Source organism: Crassostrea angulata, chromosome 1, assembly GCF_025612915.1.
Source record: "Crassostrea angulata isolate pt1a10 chromosome 1, ASM2561291v2, whole genome shotgun sequence".
NCBI classification, from domain to species: Eukaryota; Metazoa; Mollusca; class Bivalvia; order Ostreida; family Ostreidae; genus Magallana; species Magallana angulata.
Window position 1 is genome coordinate 57,481,352 of NC_069111.1, and position 15,732 is coordinate 57,497,083.

The 15,732-nt window shown below is 35.1% G+C and overlaps 1 protein-coding gene across 3 annotated transcripts in view; it reads left to right on the forward strand.

Moving 5' to 3' along the window:
• The first annotated feature begins 1,692 nt into the window (after window positions 1-1,692).
• LOC128160186 (uncharacterized) overlaps window positions 1,693-15,732 on the forward strand; it is a 66,023-nt gene continuing 51,983 nt past the window's right edge. For 2 of the 3 annotated variants that reach the window (XM_052823479.1, XM_052823473.1), the window contains exons 1-2: window positions 1,693-2,034; window positions 5,396-5,611. In XM_052823479.1, coding sequence (XP_052679439.1) covers window positions 1,713-2,034; window positions 5,396-5,611 — 538 coding nt within the window. In that variant the 5' untranslated portion in view covers window positions 1,693-1,712. Of the gene's footprint in view, window positions 2,035-5,395; window positions 5,612-6,478; window positions 8,926-15,732 lie in introns of those variants that run through there. The other variant, XM_052823486.1, reaches the window with a different exon arrangement.

Below are 15,732 nucleotides of genomic sequence, written 5' to 3' on the forward strand. Positions count from 1 at the left end.
TAATAAAACTATAAACTTGTTAGGACCGGCTCATACAATCGCCGACGCGACATGTCACAGAATGACAACTGGCGACAACTCGTCGATATTACATGTATTTACTCTGAAGTGAAAAATCACTTCTCAGATTATTTTTTTCATAATCAGTTAATTAAAACATGGCGAATTTGAAACGTCAATAGGAGCGAAACGTCCCATTAACCGCTTAACCATGTTAACCACGTGGCGCTTCCGTTTAGAGTCTTGGTAAAATGGGTAGCAAACCCGGGCCGGGGCAAAATAAAAGCCGGGGCAGATCGAGATTTTTCAATTTATGTCGATAATAATTAACCAATGTTATTGAAATTTTTAGGGATATGTTACAGACCGGTATATTTGTATTCGCTGCAAATATCGTTCAACAACAATGCGCATTTTGGAATTTATTGACGATTGTTGATTTCCAAGTTGGTAAAATGGGTAGGCAAACCCGGTTCGACATTTTATGGGTTTGTGGACTTATTTAAGGAGAGACTTAATAAAGTCATGTTTCATTCCATTAAAACATATGAAATACTAGTTAGAAAGTGACATTTATTGAATGGAAAGTAATCATTCAGCGATTATTAATAGATTTTAAGAAAAACCGGGTCATTAATTAAAACCGGATCCGATCATCCGGGACAAACTCAAAAATTCCGAAGTGAGGAAGTTAGCTATCCCAAATATTATGACATTGCCCAGCTTTAACCGCAAGGATGTATCATCATTAGAGCCTTAATTAACAATAATTTCGAAAAAAAAAGTGATTTATATATAATCATTATAAATTTTACAATTAATAAATGAATATTTTTATATATTATAGTTTTTGAAAATCTAAACAGAACTTATTATTTAAAAGAGTGATAATACAAATGAATAAGCATGCTGAAGGTTTTATTTGTGTTTATTTTTATTTTGTAAGAAGGTACTGTTATTTTCGTGGTTAACACGTCGTGCCACCAGGGCACAGACTCGGTTTGCCTCATAAAATAAAAAATATCTTACAAGCACAAATGTTAGGATAAAGAGAGAAACAATTGGGAAATTATGTTTAACATATCCGTATGTGTGAGAGGTGGATGCACACTTTGGACAGTTATGAATATAAAACAGGTCACCTGAGTTTGTTACACCTGCACATTTCTGATGATACCGTTGCAGAAAACAGAAAATAAATATCCATGTGGGATAATATTGAAACGCAACTATTACGGAATTATCAAGTTTGTCCCGGGTGATCGGATCCGGTTTTAATGACCCGGTTTTTCTTAAAACGTGTTATTAATCGCAGAAATATCAATTTCCTTTAAAGAAATCTATATTTTTTAAATGTATTTCATATGTTTTAACGGAATTAGACATGAATTATTAAGTTTCTTCTTAAATAAGTCCACAAACCCGTAAAACGTCGACCCAGTGTTTTGCCTACCCATTTTACCAACTTGGAAATCAACAATCGTCAATAAATTCCAAAATACGCATAGTTTTGCAGCAATATTTACAGCGAATATAAATATATCGGTCCGTAACATATCCTGAAAATTGTAATGAGATTGGCAGATTAATAAAGAAGAAAATTATAAAATCTCGATCTGCCCTGGCTTTTTTTTTTTGCACCGGCCCCGGTTTGGCTACCGATTTTACCAAGACTCTTTTGTTGAATCGGAAATGACCTCAGAGTTTAAAAGATGGAGGAATTTGATCTTGACAAGCGGATATTTAAGGGTTTAAAAGACAACCCGGGACTTGATATGCTTAGATTTGCTGTTATCAAACTAGAATCTTGTAATGGGACGAAAAGTATATCATTTTCAGAAGTCACTTGTGAATATGAAGTGTTGAGGAACAAAACAAACCGACGGCCATGTGTTTTTCCTTTTACATTAATCTTCAATGAGGGAGTTTCTTTCTTGGAAAGTTTGGAAAAAGGAAGCAGTGATGACATAAAAAACATGGAACCTCACATGAAAGAAGCTGTTTTACGCCTTAATGCATTTTACAAATCTATAGGTGAGAAAAGGAATTAATTAAGTAATCAGTCAGGACTGTGACTGAAATCTATCAACTGATTATTGTCATTTCAACTAACTATATAATGTAAACATCTTTTTATTTTTGTAAATACGACATGTTTTCATCATAATCATATATCCATTCCCAAGTAATTACATTATCCTGCCATGGTCCCAAGTTCAGTATCATAGGATGCAATGTCACATTTTATAGAAGTATACATATATTGATACAATAATGTATGAAATTAACATATGATTATCAAACAATTTTTTAGCATATGCAGTCTGTGCAAAAAATTTTTTTGACAACACAGGACATTCGGTCCTGTGTAATCAATAAACACACAGGACCGAACAAAATTTTGTCAGACCGAGATAACATTGACCTAGAGTTTAGTAAAAATAACTTGAACTTCTATCCCGAGCAGATTGTAGACAATCGCTGACCAGAATTTACTCCGTCATGAAAATGTCACATACTAAATTTCTGTTTGCAAAGTTACCCTGTCTCCAAAATTGGATGACGAATTTGATTTTGTCTTAATGTTAAATTTCTTTGAAATAAGGCTGATCTTTATATTCTTTAACACAAATAATGACGTATATATACATCCCTGCACAAATCATTTATTGTCTCTAATTTTATTTATTCACAAGGAAAAAACTTGATCGTTTTGATTCAATTTGATATTAAAATGATGATCTGATTTCTTTCTCAAACCCAACATGTTGGGTTAGCACACAGCAGGGGTTTTCCTACTGTTTTTAAACTGGGTCCAGGGTCCTTGGAATTGGGAAAATTGACGTGTTAACTGTTCAAATTGGGAAAATTGCAAAAACATATTTATCTAGTTTTATTTGAGGACCAACCTATGACAGAAATTTATACTTTATGACTTCTCCCCCACAGGAATTAGTGAGAAGTTTGGAAGACTTACTTTATTTTATGATGTAACAATGATATATACAGATTTTAAACCTAAATTTTAAATAAGGCTGTTCAAAATTATTTCTATGTTTAACATAACCTGCGAGCGTAGGTTTCGGCAAAATTGTCGTTTTGAAAAAACGAACAAATCCGGATTTGTAAACGTCGTTCTTTGGGTTTTCATTTAGCGACATAATTCTACATCCTGCATGAGAGAAAAACATGCTCAAAAACAGCATCGAAATATTCATTATTCATAATACGAAGAAAATGAGATTCTCCGCCACTATCAAAGTTAAAAAAACATTTAAAAACGAAAAATGATGGATCAACACATGATCGAAGTTGACAGTAAACATCTTATTTCAAGATTGTATGATGTCGGTTGTCAAGTCATAGAGCCTGAACCATGCTGAATCAGTCTGTCCATCTGTCTGTCTGTGCGTCTGTCTGTCCGTAAACTTTTTACATTTTCGACTTCTTCTCCAGAACCACTGGGCCGATTTGAACCAAACTTAGCACAAAGCAGGTTAAGGGGACTCAAGTTTGTTAAAATGAAGGGCCACGCCCTCTTTCAAGGGGAGATAATTAAAAATCATTGAACATTTGTTGGTATTTTTCAAAAATCTTCTTCTCAAAAACCATTCGGCCAGAAAAGCTGAAACTTGTGTGGAAGCATCCTCAGGTAGTGTAGATTCAAGTTTTGTTCAAATGATGATCCCCAGGGGTAGGGTGGGGCCACAATGGGGGGGGGGTCGAATTTTTACATAGGAATATATAGAGTAAATCTTTAAAAATCTTTTTCTCTGAAACTGATCAGCCGGAAGAGCTGTAACTTGTGTGGAAGCATCCTCAGGTAGTGTAGATTCAAGTTTGTTCAAAAGATGATCCCAAGGGGTAGGGTGGGACCACAATGGGGGGGGGGGGTCGAATTTTTACATAGGAATATATAGAGTAAATCTTTAAAAATCTTCTTCACTGAAACTAATCAGCCAAAAAAGCTGTAACTTGTGTGGAAGCATCCTCAGGTAGTGAAGGTTCAAGTTTTTTTCAAATGATGATCCCCAGGGGTAGGGTGGGGCCACAATGGGGGGGGGGGGGTCGAAATTTTTCATAGGAAAATCTTTTAAAATCTTCTTCTCAGAAACCGATCGGCCAGAAAAGCTTTAACTTGTGTGAAAGCATTCTCGGTTAGAGTAGATTCAAGATAGATAAAATCATGATCCCGAGGGGTAGGGTGGGCCACAGTGGGGGAGGGGGTTCGAAGTTTCTCATTTGAATATATAGAGAAATATCTTTAAAAAATCTTCTCAGAAACCGATTGGGCAGAAAAGCTGCAACTTGTGTGGAAGCATCTTCAAGTAGGGAAGATTCAAATTGTTCGAATATGATTTTGACAAATTTTAATCTAGACTATTTGAAGACTGAACTGACTAAAGTTAGAGCTCTCCGGCTTCTAGACAATTTGTGTTTTAGAAGATTTTTCCCTATATATTCCTATGTAAAAATTTGGCTTCCCCACTTCCAATTGTGGCCCCACCCTACCCCCAGGGATAATGATTTTTCAGGAGTAGGGTTGAGCCACATGGCAGGAGGGGGGGGGGGGGTCCAATTTTACAAAGGAAAACATTTAAATTGTTCACAAAAACTCAAATGTTTTTATATATTGTTTTACTTATATGCAAGCATTTTGACATATTGTTGATTCTTTAAAATTGTTTAGACTCTGGCCCCTGGACAATTCTTAGACCTCACAAGGGGTTCAAAGTTTGATGTAGGTTTATAATCCATATATAAACAGTTGTTTAAGTCTGATCATCTTCTCAAGAACTGCAATGCTCAATATGTGATATGACTGTAAAATCACCCTGTTACAAAGGGGCTCAATGATAAACATAAGAGTACTGTAAATTCCTAATTAAACGCGAGGAATTAATATCCGCGTAAAATCACGAGAGGCACATCTCGCGGATTTTAAAATCTCGCTTTTATTTTTCTGACAGATGTAAACTAAATGAAACTGTGATGAAAATTTGGTGTTTGCGATTTTATATTCTCACGATTTGATGCAAAACGGTTGATTCGCGGAATTAAGTACTCACGAAAAATAAGGAATCTACAGTATGCAGGGGAATTTTTTTTATACAGGATCTATTATATGACATTGTTCAGATATTTTGTATATGACTGCATAAAGCTGATTTTATTATGTCTGTTGTTGCTCAGGTGAGCGATGTGGCCCATGGGCCTCTTGTTTGTAGACAGCGTTTCATGTCAACCGTGTAGCATCTTGTGTAAACTGTGCAGTGTTTGTTCAAATGATGTACCTAGTGTAAAACCATTTGTGTGGCGTACATGTAACGTAGTACATAGCACATTTCAGGGTATGTAAATAAACTTAACAAAAAAAAAACTTTATTATTTGTAGAGTATAACGAAACCTGTCTGAAAAAAGTCTTTGACATGAAAGTAAAAGGTGAAGAAATGGCAGCTACAGAGACGGATATAAGCATTACACTTGCGGAGCACTTGCTAGGAAAGTTAGCTCCTGGAGAGTCCTACAAAATTGATAATAAAGCAAGGGGAAAGAAGAGCTGCAGGTGTGGATGTAAAGTGACGCCTGTATTTGATGGAACAGGAATAGGTACGAAAAAACAGTTATGAAGGTACTTTTATCATTGAACAAATTTAAATAAATGAGAACATGTGTAATAGTCATAAACCATGACAATTGGGACAAGACAATGGTGTCTGGCAAGTGATATATTATTTAGTACCGTAATTAAGATTTTCCCCCTTTTTGTGGAAAGACCTATTAGAATTGTTCTGTTTATTTAAGTTTTCCATCTGCAACAGAAGATATTTCTACTATTATTTTCCTTATATTTCCTTTTATAGCTTATCTGAACCAAATGCATTAAGTGAGCTTTTCTGTTTACATTTTGTCCATTGTCCATTTATCTAGCTGTCTGTTAACTTTTATGACCAATTACCGTATTTTCCGGGGCATATGTCGACGTGGGGCATAGGCTGAATTGCTCATTTTCAGACAAAATTCAGCAAAAATCCTTGGATTTCTTATTAATTGAATGAATTCTAAACTAATATTTGTACTAGCTACTATATACATATATATATATATATATATATATATATATACAAGGGCCCATTATAAAAAGAATTGGAGAAAGGAAAAAAAAAATATCAAGACTTGCATGTACAATGCAAAAGAAAAATATTAAACACATACATTGAACAATAGAGTTATAAAATTTAAAAGATGCTATTATTTCACTTTACATTGTTCATTATGAAAATAGATTGTCTCTCTGAAAACAGCATCATAAATGTCACATCAGTCCATGGAATGAATAGATGAAATGAATAAGTCATGTTTCACATAATCACGAAAGTCTTTGTATTGGTTCTGTATTGGTTCTGTATTGGTTTGTTGATTTGCACTTGGTTTTCTTTTGTAATTTGTACTGTTTATTGGATTTGATGTCCTCAGACAGGAACTGCAGCAAGTGGACGTCTCCACAAAGAATTTCTACCAGTAACTGGGAAAAACTGCAACCTGGTTCATGATCATGACATCCCCTGAGGGAGTTCCATCATGATAAACAATAAGTCATGACATCCCACCAGTAGGGAGTTCCATCATGACAAAAAAAAGTATATAATTATAAGAGCTATAACATCCCATGTTTGCTATAGGAGTTCCATTATAGCTTATATCAAAGGTGTTCATGGGATTGGAAAAAGGATGGCATCGGTTTATGTTGACATGGAATCTGCAAATTTGGGCATAGGGCAAGGCATGATAAATGATCAATCAGTAAGCACAACCACAAGAAATCAACATGTGACACAACGGAACTACCTATTATTGATTACTTATAGAAAAGAAAAATAAATAGCAATAGTATTTTAGATACAAAACTTTGGAAAAAATGAATTATGATTTCAAGGTATAAAGAAAAATTGTTCTGATGGAAAAAGTAAGTTTACTTGATACTAAGATAGAGCATTATGCCGTTCCCCAGCAGTTTAAGAAACTACAAGAGTTTCCGCTGGTTCATAACTTACACGCGTTCCAACTATAATACTAGAAACTCCTCAAACTATTCTTCGCCTAGATGTAGATTAGAAGTTTTTAACAAGTCATTTTTTCCTGACACTATTCGTAAGTGGAATAGTCTGAGTACTAATACCAGGGAAGCTACTTCATTGAGTATTTTTAAGAAAACACTACAGAGCGATTATACAAAGCCTCCTAAGTATTTCTTTTTTGGTAAAAGATTTTTAAATATCATTCATATGAAATTAAGGCATAATTGTGTTCTCAATTATGATCTTCATCGATGTAATATAATAGCCAACCCAATGTGTTCATGTGGAAATTTAGAAGATGCACATCATTTGTTCTTCGTTTGTAAAAAATATTCATTATAAAGACGATCATTTATGTATAATCTTTTATCGTTGAACTTTTTGAATATAATTGATGTACATTTGATACTGTGGGGTGACAAAACTTTATCTTATGATGAAAATGTAAAAATATTTAAAGAAGTTCATACATTTATACAAAAGTGTGGAAGATTTACCTAAGTTTTAAATGTAATTGCATAACTTTCTTATCCATCTTAATTCTAATTTTAGATTTGCACAGTATTACAGTATTTCATCATTCAAAACTAGTGATTTATTTCTATTTCATTAAGTGTACTATACCTGTTATAAATGTTAACTGGCATTGTATGGCACTGTAATATATTATGTACAACAAGGAGAGGACTCTCTAAGTTTTTGGAACTTGTGTCCGATCCTTTTGACATCATTAGTCAATAAAATATCTTCAACTCAACTCAACACAGACGTTCTAATGCTATTCAGTAAATTAAACAAAATTTGGAATCTTTAAAGAAAAACAGAAGGGAGAATTATTTTAAAATATTGTAAAAAAAAAAAAAAAAAATTTGAGTTGTGTATATTTATCCTGGGTCCTTTGAATTTGATGATAATGCGCTGCAGTCACATTACCTAGCACTATGTACAGGACACAGAATAAATATCAAATGACCTAATTGGGAAAATATAATAGAGTGATTTTTGAAAAATTAATTTGTATTCAGCTGAGAAATTTAGAGGTCTGCATTTGTATGGAAGAGTTTGACATGATCATAGAGTTTTGTTTTGAATGCTAAAATGCCTTCTGGAGAAGAGTGACAATTTTTCAAGAGCCTGGCTTTTGAAGGAGTAAGATGATGCATGAAAAGTGTTGAAGAAGACTCTGGATACAGGAAAGTATTGGGTGCTGTTCCTGTTTATGACCTCGTATCCTTTCCCTGATTTACAGTCACTGATTTCTTGTTCAAGTTTTTTGAAGAAAGGCTTAAACAAATGGCTTTGAACCTCATAAGCGTACTTTCCATTTGTAGTAGATCCATCATGATTTTCAAGATAAAACATGATATGTGTGCCTCTGCGGTCAATGGAAGCAGTGTAGATCTCTTGTTGACTCTTGGGAGGGAGTGAAAGGGCTTGTACAGATTGCTGTTTGTTAAAATGTTTTTTGTTGGGTCGCTTCCTTTTCTTTCCTTTTGCATTATAGAGGGATATAGTTTTTAGCTCAAGTGAGCTATTCTGATCACATTTTGTCTTCCGTCTGTCTGTAAACTTTTCACATTTTCAACATCTTCTCAAGAACCACTAAGGCAATGTCAACCAAACTTGGCACAAAGCACCCTTAGCCTAAGGGGATTCAAAGTTGTGAAAATTAAGGACCAAGCCCTTTTGCAAAGGGAGATAATTAGAAATTTATGAAAATTTTCGAGAAATTTTAAAAAATCTTCTTCTCACAAACCATAAGACCAGGAAAGCTGAAACTTGTGTGAAAGCATCATCAGGTAGTGCAGATTCAAAGTTGTGAAAATCATGACCCCCGGGGGTAGGGTGGGGCCACAATGGGGGGTCGAAGTTTTACATAGGAATATATAGAGTAAATCTTTAAAAATCTTCTTCTCAGAAACTACTCAGCCAGGAAAGCTGAAACTTGTATGGAAGCATGCTCAGGTAGTGTAGATTCAAAGTTGTGAAAATCGTGACCCCCAGGGGTAGGGTGGGGCCACAATGGGGGGTCGAAGTTTTACATAGGAAAATAGAGAGTAAATCTTTAAAAATCTTCTTCTCAGAAACTAATCAGCCAGGACAGCTGAAACTTGTGTGGAAGCATCCTCAGGTAGTGTAGATTCAAAATTGTGAAAATCATGACCCCCTGGGGTAGGGTGGGGCCACAATGGGGGGTTGAAGTTTAACATAGGAATATATAGAGTAAATCTTTAAAAATATTCTTCTCAGTGACTAATCAGCCAGGAAAGCTGAAACTTGTGTGAAAGCATTCTCAAGTAGTGTAGATTGAAAGTTATGAAAATCATGACCCCTGGTGTCATATAATATTTTGATACCGCGAAATATATTATGCGATATTATGAACCCGGGTTCAATATATCGCTGCAGATATTGAACCCCCCTATAAAATATTGAACCCCTGGTTCAATATATTAGGCTGCGATATTTTGAACCCCCCTCTAATTTACATTGCTTTTGGAGAGGGGCTTCAAAATATTATGGCCCCGATATTTTGAACTTCCCTCTTATTTTCAATGCTATTGGAGAGGGGGTTCAAAATATTATGGCTGCAATATATTGAACCCCCCTCCAATTTCAAATTCCCATTGGAGAGGGGGTTCAAAATATTATAGCTGTGGTATTTTGAACCCCTCCTCTAATTTTCAATGCTATTGGAGAGGGGGTTCAAAATATTTTGGCTGCGATATTTTGATCTCCCCCCCCTCTAATTTTTATTGCTATTGGAGAGGGGGTTCAAAATATTATGGCTGCGATATATTGAACCCCCCTCCAATTTCCAATTCCCATTGGAGAGGGGGTTCAAAATATTATGGCCGCGATATTTTGAACCCCCCTCTAATTTACATTGCTTTTGGAGAGGGGGTTCAAAATATTATGGCCGCAATATTTTGACCCCCCCCCCCCTCTTATTTTCATTGCTATTGGAGAGGGGGTTCAATATATTATGGCCGCGATATTTTGAACCCCCCTCCTATTTCCAATTCCCATTGGAGAGGGGGGTTCAAAATATTATGATCGCGATATTTTGAACCCCCCTCTAATTTTCATTGCTATTGGAAAGGGGGTTCAAATATTATGGCTGCGATATATTGAACCCCCCTCCAATTTCAAATTCCCATTGGAGAGGAGGTTCAAAATATTTTGGCTGCGATATTTTGAACCCTTTCTCTAATTTTCAATGCCATTGGAGAGGGGGTTCAATATATTATGGCTGCGATATTTTGATCCCCCCCTCTTATTTTCATTGCTATTGGAGAGGGGGTTCAAATATTATGGCTGCAATATATTGAACCCCCCTCCAATTTCAAATTCCCATTGGAGAGGGGGTTCAAAATATTTTGGCTGCGATATTTTGAACCCCCCTCTTATTTTCATTGCTATTGGAGAGGGGGTTCAAAATATTATGGCTGCGATATATTGAACCCCCCTCCAATTTCAAATTCCCATTGGAGAGGGGGTTCAAAATATTATGGCCGCGATATTTTGAACCCCCCCTCTTATTTTCATTGCTATTAGAGAGGGGGTTCAAAATATTATGGCCGCGATATTTTGAACCCCCTCCAATTGTCAATTCCTATTGGAGAAGGGGTTCAAAATATTTTGGCCGCGATATTTCGAACCCCCCTCTAATTTTCAGTGTTATTGGAGAGGGGGTTCAAAATATTATGCCTGTGATATATTGAATTGTTGAAATTTGTAATAACGCATTCTGTTTGTAGTGTACATTCATCTTTGTTGAAATTTGGATGGAGCACATTGCTTAGTATAAAATAGGAAAAAATATGGTTCCTTTAAACAGATGTATCCATATTCTACTAAATTGTCGATATTATTTGTGTGGACTTCATAATGTTGCTTTGACAAAAGTTATAACTATTGATGCTCAGATTAGTGATGTGGCAACTGGGCCTCTTGTTTTTTTTATTCCAAGATATTAGGCCATCTTTAAAAAAATATTTGTTTGGAATATTGTCGCCTGGAGGTTTCTAAACCCAGGAGGGAGGGAGTGATTACCGTATTTTTCCGACGATTAGTCGGTATTTTTTTTCTCTGAAGCAGAGCACCCGACTTATCGTCTAAATCGACTTGTCTAACGCTTGAGGTCAGAAAATTGTTAAAAATAGCATTAAAAATCTTGGTTTTAATCATCTTGAGTTGGCTGTGTGCTTGGAAATTACCTTGTTGAATTCATCGTTCATCTTTATTAATTATCGTTTTCACTCATTTGTTAACACCAGTATACATTATAATAACGGTAATTAAAAAAATGGTACATGTCTTTAATCAATTAAAAGTTTTACCGTTCCGTTTTTATAAACACATCGTCACATGGTTCCATATATGACACTAATGGGAAGATAACATTGCGCAGTAAAATTAAAACCAAATTTGAATGGAAAAAATTATTGCAGTAAGTCCGGGGAATGTTTTTAAGTTTTATTATTTTATAAGTAAAGAGTTGTTAGTGAAAAGTATAAATAAGAAATATTTTATGGTCAAATTCAATTTTAAAATACGTAATCGGCAATTATCAATACTAATGTTTATACAGTAGGCTGACATCGGTTGTGCTATGTAATAATCATTCCCTAAGACTAAGATCTATACGGCGTGTTCACTCCCTGTGTATATAAAGAGTACCGTTATAAGAGTGATTAAAGTTCATTGATTAATTATTGTCCAATTCTTTAATTGTTGTTAAATAAAAATTTTAGGAAACGTATGTATGTCGTATATCGTCATTATCAAGTCGTACAAATGATCGATCTATTTCTAACAGTGTCTATGTAAAACAATAGCGTGTAACTACATTACTGTATACAAAGTAAACAAGTTTCATCAAATCATAGTAATTGCTAAGCTTTCTGCACTTGAGATCCCCCTTTGAAGTCCGACACGAGACAGGTGCATGCTTCTGACACCGGAAATTGTTAAACAAACATTGACCACGCGCCGAGTCAACAGGTGGCTGGTTACGTAATGGCGAATACACTGGCGATGGTCAGAGTGGATAATTATTTTAAGGGAATAAAATATTTCTGACAAAGTAAGTTTAGTTTACTCTCATACAACTTGCATAACACGCGATATCGGGAATTGTTTACAATGCAAGCGACTTTATAGATGTTACCGGTATTTGAAAATATGATGCATAAGTATAAAGCGTAATTGTTTAAATGTCAATCATTAATAATAATTGGTAGCAATATCGGGGACATCGTGGCATCATACACTGATAATGTTACTGCAGTTTTATATGCCATTTAGAAGTGATAAGATCGACGTATCGTCTGAATCGACATATCGTAGGAATTTGTTAAAATTTTGGCTAAAAATGAGCAATTCGACTAGTCGTCCGCATCGACGATTCGTCCGAAAAATACGGTATATTTATACCCGCACTTTCTAAAGAAAGTTCGGGTATATTGTTGTTGTCCTGTTCCGTCCGTCTGTCCGTCTGTCCGTCCGTCTGTCACGTTTTACTTTCTCAAACTGCTCTTACATCGTATAAACTAGCAATCTGAACTCTTGGAGTTTGATTGGGGGTGTCATGTTGTTTTGTAAAATGGTTTCAAAAATTCTCTGGTAGTCCTGGGGGTCAAATAATTGGTAAAAAATGATGTTTTTTCACAAAAAACCTTCTTCCTCGAACTCCTCCTACATTTTCAACAATAGACAAATCATCTTTTGGAATATGTTTTGGGGTATCCTATAGATGCGCAATAAGGTTTCGGAAATTTCAATTTTGCCCTTGGGGTCATTTGGTGGCTGAAAAATGACGTTTTTTTACAAAAAATCTGGTTTAAAAAACGTCATTTTTTTTTTGCAGTAGCAAAATGATCTTCTAGAATATGATTGGGGGTGTCATTTTGAAGTGTGATCAGGTTTCAGAATTTTTTTTTTCATCACAGGGATCAGTGGGCAACAAAAAATGACGTTTTTTTGCAAAAAAAGTATGGTTCCCGTAACTCCTCTTACAACTTTTGGAGTAGCTCTGTCATCTCTTGGGATATGATTGGGGCTGTCCTATAGATGTGCAATAAGGTTTTAGAAATTTTAATTTCATCCAGAAAGTCAAATAGTAGCAGAAAATTGACATTTATCACTCCTAAACAAAACCTACATCCCAGAACTCTTCTTATGATTTAATGAATAGACACATCATATCTTGGGATATGATAGAGGCTGTCCTAAAGATGTGCAGTAAGGTTTTAAAAATTTAAATTTCATCTAGGGAGTCAAAAAATAGCAGAAAATTGACGTTTATCACTCCTAAAAAAACCTAGATCCAAGAACTCCCCTTATTATTTAATGAATAGATACATCATATCTTGAGATATGATAGGGACTGTCCTATAGATGTGCAATAAGATTTTGAAAAATTTAATTTAATCCTGGTAGACAAATAGTAGCATGAAACTAGAGCAGAGCTCGTGGCAAAGCCACGAGTAGGTCTTCCGTTGTTGCTGCGAGTTGAAAATATATGTGATATGGTGTCAAACGATTATAATTATTAACTTTCAGTTCTGCTTTTGTTATAAAAACGTGTTGTGATTGAAAGCCTGCATATAAAACGTGTTTTGAAAAAGAAAACTAGAGGTACTGTGAGCAAGCTCACAATTGATACCCCCCGCTAAGAAAAAAATCATTACGCATGTATTTTTGCTATTATATAAAATATTGGATGAATCTATTTCACTGTCCATTTTTTATAAATAACAACTGCTTTATTTTTGGAAACTGTTAATTTTTAGCTTCTAATATTTCCATTAATAAGACATGACACAGACAGAATTTAGCTTTTTTGAAACAATGACCTTGAACTTTCTCAATTGACCTTGGGTCAAGGTCATGACACACCCTTTAATCATAAGCAATCTTTGTGTGAAGTAAGAACTTCCAATGTTTCCCCATAAGAAAGATATGGACCAGACACGAATTTTGCATTTTTTCTGCCAGTGACCTTGACCTTGCCCGAATGACCTTGGGTCAAGGCCATGACACACCCTAAGGTCATAAGCAATCTTTGTGTGAAGTAAGAACTTCCAATGTTTCCCTATAAGAAAGATATGGACCGGACACGAATTTTGCACTTTTTCTGCCAGTGACCTTGACCTTGCCCGAATGACCTTGGGTCAAGGTCATGACACACCCTTAGGTCAAAAGCAATCGTTGTGTGAAGTAAGAACTTCCAATGTTTCCCCATAAGAAAGATATGGACCGGACACGAATTTTGCACTTTTTCTGCCAGTGACCTTGACCTTGCCCGAATGACCTTTGGTCAAGGTCATGACACACCCTTAGGTCATAAGCAATCTTTGTGTGAATTAAGAACTTCCAATGTATCTCCATAAGAAAGATATAGACCGGACACAATTGCACAGACAAGACGGACAAACAGACAGACAGACAGACGGACGGACAAGGTGATTCCTATATACCCCCCCCCCCCCAAACTTTGTTTGCGGGGGGTATAATGAGAAAATGTTTTAGGAAAACTATTTGTCGCACACAGTTTATGTAATCGTAACAAACATTATTTAAAAAAATGAGATATTTAATGGCGAGTTAAATTTTCAGAGGGTAGCAAGCATTGTAATAAACAGTATGTACTCATGTGTCATGTCAGGAATTGTGGTGTTTTTTTTTTATACCGAACCCGTTTACAAAACACGTAACCTTTTCTCTAAGATAACTTCTTTATTTAAATATTTGTAAATTTTTGAAGACAATGTGCAATTTAGAATTGTTGCGTGCTGACAAAATTTACAGACCCTGAATCGTACTACTACAACAAAAAAAGCGTGCGACTTACGTGCGAAAAACGTTTCGTATTAACCGTTTAGCGTTTCGTGTGAAGCGTTTCGTGTAAACCGTTTAGCGTTTCGGACAAAGCGTGCAGAATTTCGGACAATGCGTTTAAATCGTTTCGAGCAAAGCGTGCGTGAACCATGTGAAACGTTTATCAGATTTCATTCGGAACTCTCTGACAATTTGTTTCAAAATGGAGCCCGTGTTTTACATTACATGTACTTTAAACTGTTTGTGATTGGCAAAACTCTCTTGTAGGTATTTTCATGAAGAAAAAAAATCTAGAAGAAATGATATACTTATCTTTTTACAAAACTGAATTTATTTTTAACAAACAAAAGAAAGGTATATGTATTAAAAGACGACTAGTTACAGAGTACATGTATATATAACGTTTTTATACGATGTTTCAGTACTGGTACAGTTTTACCGGTAACGAATATTTGCCAGTATCGAATAATTTTTAGAAAAATTATTGGTGGAAGACAAAGTTGAGGTTTAAAAAAATTCTAGCTAGGTGATTATAACACAGAAATAAATATTATATCAGTGCGTGAAGTTGTTTGCCATTTGCACGATTATTTACCGAATTGTTTACAAATTAAAAATGTGCCCCAGATATGAGCTGCCGGATGTTCAAAGCAGAAAAAACGAAAGCCTAACTATGAAAATAAGTTTGTTATTGATCCCTATTTAGTGAATAATTAGTAAATATAATTCATTTAAAAAGATAATACATCATATCAAATAATAATGGAGCTTTGAATGAAATTACGACTTCAAATAGAACCACGTGTA